General features: G+C 42.0%; 1 protein-coding gene across 3 annotated transcripts in view; it reads right to left on the bottom strand.

The window, feature by feature from the left end:
- LOC148017661 (dynamin-like protein ARC5) overlaps positions 1–15,619 on the bottom strand; it is a 130,431-nt gene that overhangs the window by 57,495 nt on the left and 57,317 nt on the right. For all 3 annotated transcript variants that reach the window (XM_087662798.1, XM_087662797.1, XM_087662795.1), the window contains exons 8-14: positions 5,305–5,368; positions 5,152–5,200; positions 4,983–5,065; positions 4,750–4,907; positions 4,504–4,564; positions 4,296–4,358; positions 3,934–4,034 (exon numbers count right to left, since the gene is read on the bottom strand). In XM_087662798.1, coding sequence (XP_087518924.1) covers positions 3,934–4,034; positions 4,296–4,358; positions 4,504–4,564; positions 4,750–4,907; positions 4,983–5,065; positions 5,152–5,200; positions 5,305–5,368 — 579 coding nt within the window. The remainder of the gene's footprint in view (positions 1–3,933; positions 4,035–4,295; positions 4,359–4,503; positions 4,565–4,749; positions 4,908–4,982; positions 5,066–5,151; positions 5,201–5,304; positions 5,369–15,619) is intronic.

Raw genomic sequence — 15,619 nt, forward strand, 5'->3', positions numbered from 1 at the left:
CCTGCCCCCCCCCCCCCCCCGGCTCTTAGGCCTGGAGGCCCAGCCAAGCGGTCTTACCACCGTTTGGAAAATAGTAATTTCCCTCCCTCCCCCCTCCTGCCCCCCTCTCCTCCCCATCGACTCCCCCCAACCTCTAGTTGTTCCCTCCTCCCTGCAGCGTGATTGGTAGGTTCCCAGCAGGGACGCGAAATGTAAACCCCTGGTCAGACACCAGCACATTTTGCGAGTGTCCCCCAATCAAACACCTTGCGCATCATCCTCTCTGAGGAATAGCTCTTAGCTGTCTGGGCCACAGAGTTGGAGCTGAAAGAAACAGTGATATTTGGTTAGGTTGTTGGACACTCCCCATGAAGGGCCCAACTCACGGACTGGCTTCACTCCACTCTACGCATTGGCCCAGCACAGATCATGGAGGCAGTCCTCATGGGCCAAGGGATCTTCATGGTTCAACTCACCTCTACGGATACAACTCGTGAGTTAGTGGAGAGCTCGCCCTATGCCTCCACGAAGAGGGTCATCTACATGGTTCCCTGGTATAGCGGCTTGACAGTGGAGACATTTGCGCTCCACAACAATTTTCTTAGACACCCAGTCACCCTACTTTTCCCCGGACTGGCGGTAGATTCTACTCGACTCAGCTAGGACCTCTGCAGCCTCCTCTGCGATCTGGTCCCTCTTGCCCCACTCTCTGGTCCAAATCTACTCTATCTGTCTCGTCACCTCCTCCCTTCTATAGATCGAGTCAGGGATCTGACAAGATCCTGTACCTAGGGCAGATGCTAAGGGATCTAGTGTCAGGAGAACCGGGCAATGATCGGACAACATGGTGCCCGCCAACTGCCCAATCTGGCCTCCCCGAGAGCCTCCCCACTCTCCCACATAAAACGTGTCCAACCGCTCCAACAGGACTCCACCTAGCCGCCTATATCCCCAAGAGAAGTCCAGCGACCTCTCCCTCCTGTGGAAGGCAGGGTCTCTCCAGGCATCGCGTGCTCCTACTGCCAATAGAAACACCTCCCATGCCTCCTGCTCCTCCCCGGCCATGCCCTGGTAGTTTCTCCCTCTGCCCTGCTGGTCCTCCAAAGCCTCCAGGTTGTTGAAGTTTCCTCCAACAATCCAAGAGTCTACCTCTGGGAGTCCTTCTGCGATCTCCACCCAGAACCTGCTGCGTGCCCTAGCCTCTGTAGGGGCATAGATATTAAAGACTCCAAGGCACGAGTCCCCAATATCCAATCTGATCCATAGAACCCTCCCTACCACTATCGTCCTATGGTCTCGAAAACAAGTGGTAAGACTCGGACCAATAGAGGTGCATAAGCCTCCACTCCTACCATGGGCACCTATGGCGTGCTCCCAGTAAGTGTGCGAGCTGCCTGGGAGTACCTTCCCTACCTGCTGGGCCTAGGTGGGGGTGAGCTTGTGCTCCTGTAGAAGTAAGATGTCGATCCATCCGGCAAGGGCAGGCTGCAACTCTTACCAAACAATCGATTTCCTCGAACCACGTGCCCCACTGTAGTGGAGGCTATTCACATTCCAGGATGCAAGGTGTAAGCTCATGGGGAAACCTGTGACTGCCCGAACACGCATCTGTTCGGTGTGGAGGCTACTGATGACGATGAGGAGCTATGAGGCATGCAGGTACGCTTTGCCGCCGGTCTGGACGGAGAACTCCAATCCCCCATGGTGGCCCTCAGCCGGACCAAAGGGGTGATAGAAGTTCCAGGTGGTACTATCAATGCATCTATCAGCCATGCTGAGAAATGCCCTTTTGTATCTTTTTGGAGTACTCAATAGAACCTGCTACATGACTCTAGTTTCAACTCTTATATGACCTTTGTAGTTTTCTTTAAATTCTAATTCATGATACTTTGTGCTTTCCATGATCTATCTTTAAGTTGCACATTTTATATGTGTGTATGTTGATTTTATACATAATTTTATATGGTTTGTTTTTAATGAGCATACAAAACAATATATTTTATTCTTAAAACTTTTGTATACGTTCCATACCATATATATTTGCGTACAGAACATATCATACTAGAATTACGAAACCACCCTAACAAGGACTAAGGGATAATTTAATTTTCCGAATTATTTATTCTGAAAATTTATTTAAATGGCTGAAAAACACATTTAAACAGCTACCACTTGGCAAAACTTGCCCATGCAAGTCAGGGAAAGGCTATTAGAGGCTGGTGAAGCCTCGTTCCAACATTTGTGGAGGTTGGGAAAGGAGGAGAGAGAGTTACTCCTACAATTTTCCAGCCATTGGTAATCAGCAGCCATTGGAGACTATCAAAGATCTATTGCCAGTTGATCAGGAGGCTATTGGGGACAAGCAATAGCCCCTATGGGCTTTCTACAAGCAAGCAACAATAATTGTGGGGCCCACAAGGGTAGGCAACTCCTATTCTAGTGGGCTGCAATCATTCAACCATTTCCAATAGAGCAGCACCAATTATGAGCACTTCCTCACGATAGAAATCAGAATTTTCTCTTTCCTCAGCTTTCTCTCTCATCTATAGGCATTCCCTTAGCTTTTCTCAGCCATTTACAAAGTGGATCTCAGCCATAGAAGGTGGACATACAACGTTTCCTATTGTAAACCCTAATTTACCTAATTCACAATAGAAATTAGGGTTTAGCCACCACCTTAGGTCCTATGCTAGGAAATTGAATCCTTAGTACTTAAAATTATCAGGTGAAATTCAAGAAATTGCTAGAGATTTCAAGAAGCCAGCCATCCCAATCGCATTATGGGATTAGAATTAACCAGTCAATCCCTGTTAGATCAAGGGGCAAACTAATAAGCAAGCTTGCTGGTCATTTTTTAACAGCAAGAGATATTGGAAAGCAAAGGAGATTGGAGTCAAATCTCAATGTACTTCACCCAATATTAATAGAAGCTAAAGAAATATTGCAAGGGGCACCAGTTATGGGGTCAACTGGCAATCTACTGCCCAAGATTATTTGGTAACATTTGCATTTCAGTTTATGTGAATTTTATGCTTGCTGTATCTACCACACTTTTCAAGAAAGCAAGTTGGTTTCATGAGACCTTGTCCTACAATTTTCCAGTCATTGGTGATCAGCCTAACCATTGGAGATTGTCAAAGAGCCATTGCCGATTCATCAAGAGGCCATTGGAGACAGGCAAAAGCCCTTGGGCTGTCCACAAGTAGGTGACAGTAATTTTGGGGCCCATAGGGACAAGCAACTGCATAAGGGACTCCTGTTGGTGGCAGGCTGCAGTCATTCAACCATTTCCAGCAGGGCAGCAGCAAATTTGAACACTTCCTCACAATAGAAATCAGAAATTTCTCTCCTCTCAGCTTTCTGTCTCATCTACAATCATTCCCTAAGCTTTTCTCAGCTACAAAATAAACATTATACTCCTTGCTGGTAATGCATTTGGAACACTACCTGCAGCTTGAGCCAGAACTCTACCTTCAAATGACATTATGCTTCAATCAACACTTTCCAGAGTCTGATACAAAGCTCAACTGGTGAAAGTCTGAAAAGAACCACCATCCCCCTCCCCCAGAGCCCAAAAAAGAAAAAGAGCTTTGACCACACAGAGAGATTCTTGCAGACATTAAGTCCTGACCCTCCTCAACGCATACTATAACATGCCAAATGAGATATTAAGTTAAACAAAGCATGCAGCAGTTTCCACAATAATCATTCTACATTAACAAAACCTTAAGAATAGAAAACTGGATCCTGAACCTCTAGGCATACCTTATACACATCCCAGTGCTATATTACTACTAAGCGGTTCAAATGAAGGAGAAATTCATCAAATATAATCAGTAGTTTCAATTAATCTCTAGTAGTAGTTACCCTGAGAAACAGTCTGGTGTTATGGCTTGGTGAATTTCTCTATTCTAAATTTACTGAACAACTACTAGTTGCAAGGAGAAGAATTACTTTTCTCTGCAGACCCGTTCAGTTGACTCAACAAAAGTATGGAATGCTGCTGAGACACGCTGCATGAACATGTTATGGCCACTAAGGTATTCCCCGTCCTTCTGCAAACACAAGAGCAAATATGTAAGATTATTACAATCTATATGCAAAGCCACTTCATAAGTGTCACAACACAACAGAAAATGAATTTGCATCATTTTTATTAATTTGCAAAATTAGTTATCTATTGAATGAGATGCCTTTCTGACTGATTATACAAATTAATAAAAAGGATACAAATTCTTTTTCTGTTGTGTGGTGCCAATAAAGACTTTATTTCAAAGCTGAAAGGAGTTCATAGAAGACTATCTCAGTAATATGACCTGAAGGAGATATAGAGCAACAGGCAACAGCCTTCTCAGAATATGTGAAAGCCGGAACCCAAGCTGTACACATCAGAGAGAGAAGCAGGCAGATGGTTATACTTTTCCATGGGCCCGCAGACATTATGATTAACTTGACTAAGCTTGTACTAGAGGCAGGTAGTGAGGGGATAATTTTGCTGGCAGATAATACAGGATTGATGCTTACTTGATGAAGAAAAGGCTCGAAAATGTCCCATGCTTTTGAAACGGCTATAACACAGGCAGTTCTGTCATTGCAAACATTTGATTTATTGTTTAATCTAGGGTGTTTTGTTTGACAAAAGAATACATGGAAAGTAAACCATTTCCTTACATGTTTTAAACACTATGGTTGCTTTTTCATTTTGCTCTTGTTTTTCATTTTCCCACTAGATCTATCAACTAATAAAACAACCATGAACAGTGAGACTACCTGAAATAGTTTGTTCCATCGTGAATGTCTTCAACCCCACAAGCATTTACTATCTCCTCTCTGCTCACTGAGGGACATTTGATATTACTTACAACAAAACGAAACTCTGCCATAGCTCTATGATACTGAGCACCACCATAAAGACGCATTCCTGCATTCTGACAGTCAGATGCATCACTATCTGTTTGCTACTAGAAAGTCTCATAGATGTAGAAACAACTGCAGACACTTACTGGCATATACTTAAATGGAATTGAAAGTCCATCTGTCCCAACAAAGGCACCACCATTTGTGCGTTCATCTTGCAAAGTCTCACCTACAAGGAGATTACAAGCAAGTCAATAGATCTATATAGGATTCTTTTGGCAGTTTAAAAAGGAGTTGACTGAACAGTAGCTTTACCAAACTTCTCAGGTGGTGCAACAATTGTTCCCTTCAAAAGTAATGAAAGCTGTCGAGAAAAGCTGAGAATATGTCAATAGTATATTCAAGCCATGTTCTTTTGAAAGTTGATAACCACATATGATATCAATATTATCCAATAGCAAGCCCAACCTTTGTTAAGAAGGAGTCTCTGAAGAGCCTCCCTCTCTCCTTTAGTTTGAGTTCATCAAGATCCCTGATGGTAATCATCCAAAACTACAATATCACAATTCAATAAAAAACAGCTCGTATATATTATATTAAAACATTTTAATTAGTCAATGAATTTGTTTTCCTTTGGAGATTACAAAACATCTAAAACTGGTCACTGACAAGTGGTGACAAGTTATGGTGGACCCACGCAGTAAGTTAGAACCAGGAGGAGGGGACCAAGAAAATAAAACACATACACAGTTTTAACCTTCAAACTTGGAAGTTCAACCAATATAATATATTAACTTCAAATTCATGAAAGATTTAACTTCAAAGTATCACAATCACAATGTAACATAGTAGCATGAAACATCCAGAAATACATTAATATCTACCTGGATACCCTTGCATTTGAGCTCCCTAGGGTGCTTGGTTTGGAAGGGGAATTTCCAGCACTGTTGCACCTCCAACACCAAGACCCCCCCTCCAAAACAAAAGTGTGTACGCAAAGAATGGGATTTCTAGGATGGATGATAGATGGAATCAGAGAAGCTAATAGTCAAATGTGTGGGAATTGAATGTAAGAAGAAGATGCACCAAAAAAGAACTCGTCAAAAAAGGCATGCTAATGACAAGCATCGCATGTTCCTCTACGTGTAGAACCACTCTTCTCATATTCACATATTGATATGGGTTTTGGTTTGCATGGCAACCTATGCCCATAGCATGCACATCAATGGAAATAACAAAAGGACTACTTGAATATGAACCCTGCACACCTTACACCAAATCTGGTGGAAACAACACATTGGATAGCTCATTGCGTCCATGTCAATGTATCCTCTTTCAGCCAGAGCTTTGAATTTTCACCACCATATGGCCCAATTACACCTCTCTCCAGACTATGATTTGAGGCAATGAGTGGTTCATATGCCAAAGGAATGGAGGAGTATTACAAGGTGAATTCAGAGCAAAAGATTGGCATGCTTCTCTTGATTGTCTCTATTCGCTTTGTCTCAAGACTTTACGGTATCCTTCAGGAGTTATGGAATAGAATTCCTCTTATGCAAGATATTCCCTCAAACACTAGTTGGAGAGTGACAGCCCCACTACCTTAGAGCTTGTAAAGACGGGAAAACCAAATTTGTGCGGGAGTAGGCTCTAAGAGAAAGTGCTTTGGTGAAGTCAGTTAAGACATCTTTATAAGTGTTTTCCTGCACTCTTAAATGCCATGTTTTTGAAATCAAGCCTCTAAGCGTCAATCAAGAGTGTTGTGTTTGACTCACACCTATGCTCACAGAGAAGCGTCAGCGATCCTCGGTAGGACACTAGGGCACTTTTTACTCTCCTTACAAGAGGTTTTTTCTCCCAGTTTTACTCTCTTTTATTTTATGTGCCTATATTACACAGTTTGGGCACTTATCGTGTTTTACACCTTTTGAGTGTGAGAACACACATTAGCAACCCTAAGGTTTAAGGGTTGTACTTTGTACTTGCACATTACACACTTTTGATTATTGCATTGGGAGTCCTGTCTTCACTCTCGCACACTCTCTTCATTGTCAAGTGTACTCTCAATTGAGCTTCAATCTCTATGCATCCTCTGACCTCTCACATTTAGTATCAGAGCAGACCTTCAGCTCAGCTCAGCTCCTTGGCCATTGTCAACAGCACCACCAGCTAAGTTCCACCTGCATTGTCAACAGATCCTGGCCAACACCAGCTGAGCCGTCACCAGTAGTAATACCCAAGCGCCACTTGCAAGCGCCGCCAGCCTCTAACTCCCTGCACTCCAGTCAGCAGCCCAACTCCCGCCCAGCCATCTGCCTGCTCTGCCACCATCTACACACTGCACCGCCACGCCAGAGGAGCATTTCATCCTCCCTGCGGGTGCTCCAGTCCTGTGCACTGCCGCCCCCGCCAGTTCCACTGCCCGCCTGTGTGACGCAACCTGCCTGCGTCACCTGCCCAACCTCCAACCACCTGCACCTGCAATCTGTAATAACTGTTCCACCAAGTCACCCAGCCTGGTCCAGCTCTGCTCAGAAAAAATCATAAGTAAAAAAGAAAAATATATATATTAATTTTTTATTCAGATTTAATCGTCTAGAAGGGGCTTGTGCCCGAGCAGCATATCTCTGTCTGTGCACATGTCTGGGACACATTTATTGCAATTATTTTGTAATTTTTGAGCCAAAAATTTGGGGCTTTTGAAGTCAGCTAAAACATTGGCAAATGCACAGCAATGTCAGTCTATAATAGACTGAATTTGTCCATTTTGGGACAACAAATTTTGGAGCTTTTGCATTTTTTTGTGCTGCTGAGCACTGTCTATGCATTGGACAGCATGCACATTAGACAGTTTTTGACACTGTGATCAAATTTGCTAACTACAGCAGGGTGCTTGCTGTAATTTCTGGAAATTCTCAGATTTTCAAGTTGGACTAGCTTGAAGTATTGCTCTTGTGCTCTTTGATCACTGACATTTACCATGGCCAATACGGACAAGGTGATGTACTCACATATGTGTCCAAGGGGGATAAGTTGGATGGCAACAACTATTCTCTATGGTCTTTTATAATGAAAAATGTGCTAATTGCCAAGAATCCTTGGGATTATGTCAGTGGTGAAGAAGTTCATCCTAGAGTTGTGGCTCTTGCTACACCTCCTCTAGGAGGACGTGGTCAACCTACTCAGCCCCCTCCAGCTCAACCACTTCCCTAGAGATCAACAGCTCAAAAGGCTTGGGACACACGGGATGCTCAAGCATTGTCACTGATTGCATTGGTAGTTTAGCGGTCTGTCATCCCACACATACAGTTTACAATTTCTTCACGAGAAGCATAGTTGACACTTGAGTAGATGTTTGCTGGAAAAAATGAGACACGCATCTCTTTCTTAAAGAAAGAGCTTGAAACTGTGAAGATGGATGAAGGTGACTCTATGCAAGATCATCTTAACAAAATTCAAGACTTGTGTGAGCAACTTATGAATATAGATGAGTATTATTCGGATGTACAGTTGATCTCTACTACTTTCAATTCATTGCCACCCTTGTATTTGGCCTTTCATACGGCCTTGAATCTCACCATGAGAATTTCTCCGCAGCCACTTACTTTCCTTCAGCTGGTTAGTTTGCTCTTAAAGGAAAAACAAACAAGAAAGAACTATGGAATGGATGTTATAGCCTTTGAGCACGCTTTTATGGCAAGGCAGAAGAGCAAGAGCAACCAAGCTAAAAATGCTCCGCAGAGTTTTGGAACTTCAAGTACTTTACAAAGCAGTGAGAAATAGGGGGGCACACAAGCCAAGAAGGGCAAGTGCCACTATTGCAAGAAGACAAGTCACTACATCACAAAATGTAGGAAGCGTATAGTCAAGGAGAAGGAGGAGTCAAGGATGTCTATTTCTAATGCACGTTCTACCACTACTGAGTCTGCGTCTTTTATGGTAGACCATGACTATTGTTTCTACACTTGCAATTATGACTCTTATTGGGCTGATAGAGTATTTAGCTATACTGAGGATGCGAGCACTTGGTTCTTTGATAGCGATGCTTCTAGGCGTATTACATCCCGCAAGGATTTATTTTCCTCCGTTATTGCAACTCCTATTGGCAAGTTTGTACAGTGTACCAACAATGCATCGTACCCTGTTAGAGGTATTGGAAAGATTGTGTTGACAACCATTGATGGCTCTATTCTGCGTTTGCAGGATGCATTATTTGTCCCAGGTATAAAGAAGAATTTGTTGTCCATTTTTTATTTGGCAAAGTGTGGTCGACAAGTCATATTTGATGATGACAAATGTATTGTCAAAGATTAAAAAACTCGTGACTTTGGTTTTGACTAGCACTTTATTTCGAGGACTCTATAAGTTATATGCTTATTCAGTTGATCAATCGGTCTATCTAGCATCTACTCTTACTTCTGCTATGTCATAGGCAAAGTTATGACATGCTCACATAGGGCATGTTAACTATGGTAGCTTGATGCTTATGCAGTGTACAGGCTTCTCTCTCTTGAAGAGACCTCCTAACCATATATGTGAGGGATGCATTTTGCAAAAAATGCATCGTTTTTCGTTTCCTCGTGATGTTGCTTTTAAGGCAAATGTTAGATTACAGATTGTGCATTCAGATGTATGTGGCTGTATGCAGACAAAGTCATTGGGTGGCTATTATTATTTTGTCACTTTCATTGATGACTTTACTCGTTTTTGTTGGGTCTACTCATTGGAGAAAAAGTCAAAGGTGTATGATGCATTTTTGGCTTTTGTAGCACTTCCTGAAAATCAATCTGACTGTAGGATTAAGGCTCTCCATTCAGACTGAGGAAGGGATACATGTCTTCCATGCTAAATAATTTTTTGAAACAAAAAGACATTCTCCATCACTATACTACTACATATACTCCACAACAAAATGGGGTTGCGGAGAGGAAGAATTGGTCACTCATGGAGATGGCCAGATGTATGCTTAAAGCAAAGAGTTTACCACATAGTTTTTGGATGGAAGCACTTATGTGTGCTTGCCATGTTTTGGATGGAAGCAGTTATGTGTGCTTGCCATGTTTTGAACAGGTGCCCTACCAAAGGCATTAAAGAATGTTATGCCTTTTGAGACTTGGAACAGTCGGAAACCTTCTGTTGGACATTTTCGTACTTTTGGGTGTCTTGCATATGCTCACATTCCCAAGGTACTAAGAAGTTGGACGACAAGGCTGTTAAATGCAATTTTTGTAGGGTACAGCAGTGAGAGCAAAGAATGTAGATTGTATGATTGTATGATTGTATGATCCTGTCTCCGAGAAGGTATTTGTCAATAGATATGTGGTTTTTTTTGAAAAATCAGAACTATCCCTTGTTGGTTTTGATACATATTAGGCTGCCAATGATGTATTTGAAGGACTGCTGTTCATTTCTTTTGGTGATACAGCTGGAGCTTCAACAAGTGAACATAATGTTCAGCCAGCTGCTCCATTGAGTAATGGCTGATCTGAATATTCAGCAAAATGTTGAATTTGAAGTTCAGTAAGAGCTTGTGCACAACCAAGAAGCTAATAGGCAGATGCCTAGATGGTACTTGCAAACTATAAAAGATAGTCATTGGATGCTCCTATTGCTAGTCGTACTAGAAGACAAGCTCGTTTGCATGATGGTGCTAATACAATGGAGTTTGTTGTGGCAACACATAGGAGCCTGATTGTTTTAAGGATGCACAATAAAGCGTGCTTTGGATGGCAGCAATGCAAGCTGAGTTTGATTCTATCATAAAGAATCAAACATGGGATTTATTGACCTTGCCTATTAGGAAGAAAGCCATTGGTACAAAGTGGGTCTATAAGCTAAAAAGGAATGTAGATGGCTCCATTGACAAGTATAAAGCTAGGCTTGTGGCCAAAGGCCACGCACAAAGAAAGGCATTAACTATGAGGAGACATTTACTCCTACGTCCCACATGACTACCATTAGGTCTATGGTTGCTTTGGTTGTCCATCATGGTTTGGACTATGCATCAACTTGATATTAAGACTGCATTTTTACATGGGGAACTTTAAGAAAAAGTGTATGTACAGTAGCCCATTGGTTTTGCAGTTGAGGGATCCGAACACTTGGTATGCAAGCTGAAAAAGGCTTTGTAAGGTTTGAAGCAAGCTCCCCGAGCTTGGTATGCAAAAATTGATGCCTTTTTACTCAACCAAGGGTTCATTAACAACTCATCAAAATCTACATTTTATATACGTAAAGAGGGGGGATCCTTGTTGGTCATATGTCTTTATGTTGATAATCTTTTGCTCACAGAGACACATGCTGATCAGATTTCAGCATTCAAACAAAGTTTGGAGCAAAATTTTGAGATGTCAAACTTAGGGCCTTTGCACTATTATTTGGGCATTCAATTCATTCATGATGCTAAAGGCATTGGATTGTCACACTCTAGATACATTGGTAGACTTCTTGAGAGGTTTGGCTTATAGGATTTCAAGCCAATTTGTACACCAATGGAGACTGGACTCAAGCTGTCCTTGGATGATGACAGTGATTTGTTTGATATCCACATGTATGCTCCAGCAGTTAGATGTCTCATTAACTTATGCAACACAAGGCCAAACATGTTTGCAACTTCAGCCCTAAGACATAGTCACAAATGACGGGGGGATGGGGATGGGGATGGAAACGAGGACGTGACCGGGACGGCCAAAAGTAAGGGATGGAGGACAGGGGACCGGGACAGCATTAAAAAAATGCAAAATATACTTAAAAATTAACAAAATCTGTACTTGACTTTCTTTAGAATAAGAATATGGATCATCAAAGCAAAATACAAAGGCGTAACTTGAACAACAACTTAGAAGTAACGAGTTACGACACTAATACAAGCCTCAAGCTAAAGTCTAATTAATAATAACACGTTATACGATACAAAATTCAAATAGCTGAAATTTTGAATAATGTATAATGATAAAATCATGATTCATGTGACATGTTAGCTTTGCCATTGATGGTCGAATTTCAGCTGCCAGCAAGACTACAAGTACATACTATACAGCTGAAAGTTGAAAGTTGAAAAATACAAAGCTGAAACTCAAGACCAAAGTAGAAAATCTACTCAAACAAAGTCCAAATCATTGTGACAAAGGCTAGCAAATCAAAATGAGTCATGAGAAGTCAAAAATGGCAAATGATGCATGTTAAGGCCCAAGATACATGCCACATGGAGTTGCAAGCAAGCACTAATCAAAATGGGCATCACTCATGCCAAAGCTGAAGCTGGAAGTATCTGACATCACTCAGAATCCTCCTCATCATGATGCTCACTATGATCCTCCTCATCCTCATCATCCTATCCCCATGGCCTCATACACCTTACCAATGCATAGCTACGTACCATCCACAAGCCTCAATAAATGCATTATTGGCTATACCATAGCATCAATACGCTTCACATCATCCCAAAACACAAGATTTTCTGCCAATTCTTTACATTCCATCCCTACAATAGTGATAGTCAGTGGCGAAGAAGTAAACTCATCACTAATAAAAAGCTGTCGCAAAGCACCATTGCGTGAGCTCAATCGACCCAACATGGGAAAATTAAATGCAAAGCGGGTACCATAATATTTTAAAAGCATTTTGTTTGACTTCTTGCTGAACTCATAGCACAAGAACTTATGATTCAGTACAAACGATACCATCAAATTTGCATTATCAATGACAAGTTCTATCAATGAGAGCTTTCCAATATCTTTCAACAAGTTATTCAGACAATGAGCCATGCAAAAAGAAACTGTAATATGAGGATAAACGCTCTGTTAAATAATAGTTGCAGCCCTATTTGTGGGCTCACCATCAACAACAAACCCCACAACAAGATCTTTGCCACTAAACTCTTTTGCATTTGTCCACTTAGCAACAAGTGCATTAGCTGACTTTCCTATACCTGAAGCATCATGAGATGAAATGAAGTACATGTCACCTCGAGAATAAGCAACCACCCCATGGACAAATCTCCTATGCAAGTCACTCCATCCATCTGCAATGAGTGACACACCATTCCTTTGCCATGTACGCTTGGCCTTTTCAACTGCTTGCTCCACCACTTGTCTTTCCTTTTTCAAGCAATGTAGTACGCAATGTTTCTGATGGAGGAGTATAAGTTGGACCATACTCCCATATCTTTTTGCACATCACTTTGAAATATTCAAACCTCACAACATTAAAGGCTATGTGATCATGGAAAAAAAACCATACAACAGCACCATCAACTTCTTCTTTTTTTGTGGCTCCTGAACAATATCTGATCACACTATTCAACTCTGCACAACTAAGACTCAAAGTAGGGCAGTCAAGGCTGTAATCAAACGGTGGCAGTCTATCTGTACTCATGCCATGTAAGTTCAAACACGTGCTCATATGTGCATACCAACACTGTCCATCTCCCTCTGTTGCAAGCTGTTGCAAGCTGTCTTGAAGACTCCAAAGCTAGTCTAGGATATCAGTCTTTAGGGAGTTGTCATATCCTCTGGAGGAAAGTAATTGCTTGGAATAATACCTCAACTACCATGGGTGCAATGCCCAATTCTGCTCGGATGATCTCTTGTGCTATTGAGGCTTTTGCCATATGTTCTCAGCCATCATAATGTTGCGCTTCCGATCCATCACAGTCCATAAAGGGCATCCATCTACAATAAAGGCTTGGGCCCCAAATGGCTGCTCCATAGAGTAGTGTGGGCATAACTAAAGTGTCAAAAAGCCACAATTTGGTATGAGGCTCTTGAAACTATATGTGTGCACATTGCCGCTCCAAGGTACCCAAAGTTGCATATGCCCATGCAAGCCTAGCCTTTGAAGTTTCCTTCCATGAAAACTGTGGTCCTTTGAAAGTGATCCCAAGGTATACATATTGTCTAACCATTTCCACAGGCTGCCATCATACATAAAGTGAAGCTTTGAGCGCGTCACCCAAGCTGCCGAGGTGTTAAAGACCATAATTTTAGTCTTTCCAAGATTAACCTTGAGACCTTTATCTTCACAGAACACAACAATGCATCCAAATGTCGTTGTAGTCCCTCAGGTGAATTTGAGAGTTCGTTGTAGTCCAAATAGCAAAGGAGAGAGGGGACAACCTTGCTTTACACCAACCGTGCTAGACACTGAGTCTGTTGTGCCTCTAGGCACTCGTACTCTCCTTGTCACAATTTCATACAATGCATAAATACACCCCTACATATCCTCTAGGACGCCAATGGCTTGCAACCTTTGCATGAGTCTTGCACGTGGTACAATATCAAAAGCCTTTCGGAAATCCACAAAACAACAATAGATTTTTTGCCTCTGTGATCGTCCCTCCTCAATCAAGGCCTTCTTGCTATCTCTGCTCAAAAAGAGCTGATACATCTCTGACTCTAGTTTGGGTAAATAATCTCTCTTATTTTTCTACACGAGACGACGAAAGACATTTCTTGCTTGCTTGTCTGTGCATGTCCCTAGTGTAATATCCCTCTGTAGGAAGGTCTTAGTCTGTCTGCACTCATCATCATACCAAGCATTTTGAGGGGCAATACATCTGTGTATTGCAATAGAGTCCATCTTACATGGGAATGCCTCTGAAGCTGCAGCATGTAAAACCTTCGCTAGAGATCTAGTGACATCTTCCAATGGTACATATTGGTCTAGCAGGCTTAAGCCATCTCGTACTACATCACTATAGATATACAACGTTTGCTCTAGAAATTCATAATGTGGGAATGTGTGTAACTGTGTACATGTTTCTTGTCTCTAACCACATGCTAGAGTAAATTTTAGGATCGCATGGTCAACTGCTATACCGATTAACTTATCAAATATCTCAAAATGCTTAATTTCTGGAATTAACATTGGCAAGCCCATTACATAGTCCACAACGATGGCCCCTTTTTTGTTGTTCCAACAAGTGAAAGCATCCACTCCCGGCCATCTTAATAGGCCATTGAATATAGCCAGTCCATGAGCACTTCCTAAAGCTAGCAGATGGGATCCATATGCTGTCACCTGCTTATCTTGAGATGTCCTGACAAGCCTAGTTCAACAATTCCTTAAAACATTTCATGTTCAATATCATAAAAGTCAGACTGCTCACTTCCTATTCGAGCATTAAAGTCTCCCACTAGTAGCATGTCCCCAATGCTTACATATCTCATAATATCCTGATGTAGTACTTCAAATGGTGATCCCTCCCTAGGAGAAAATGTTGAAGAGGCAGGTGGGAAGTAGCCTACTACAACATATAGATCCCTCCGGTGCCCTATCCTCAGCCTTACCCACGTATATCTAGCACGCACATCTCGTGACACCACGTGAATCATGTCTTGGAGACTCTCACGATTAAGAAGAGCTACCCCACCTGACCCCCTAGTTCCTCCTGGTCTAGGGGGTTGAGGTCTATAGACACTCTCCCATTCGTATTCCACAACATCCAGTAATCTAGAATTTATACATTGATGTGTCTCTATATACATAGCCATGTCTATCCCACAAAAAGTATCCTCAAAATAACCTGTACCAAGCCTTGTCTCATTGAACCATTACAATTCCAAAGGGACATCTTTAACGTCTCATAGGCCTTGTACCATCATTGTGACCTCTGTTCTGCTATGATTACTCTGCCATCTCTATACACAGCATACTTGCCTTCTTTACGTGCCTCCAACACTTTTCACATGCTAGCCCTTCTGTGCTCTAACTATGCAAGTGTAAGATCCTCATCGAGGTAAATCTTTTCGACCTTCAAAGCCTTTTTTTTTATAAGGTCCTT

This window comes from Lygodium microphyllum, chromosome 22, assembly GCF_053477565.2.
Source record: "Lygodium microphyllum isolate KBCC chromosome 22, Lygodium_microphyllum_v1.1.10, whole genome shotgun sequence".
Classification (NCBI taxonomy): Eukaryota; Viridiplantae; Streptophyta; class Polypodiopsida; order Schizaeales; family Lygodiaceae; genus Lygodium; species Lygodium microphyllum.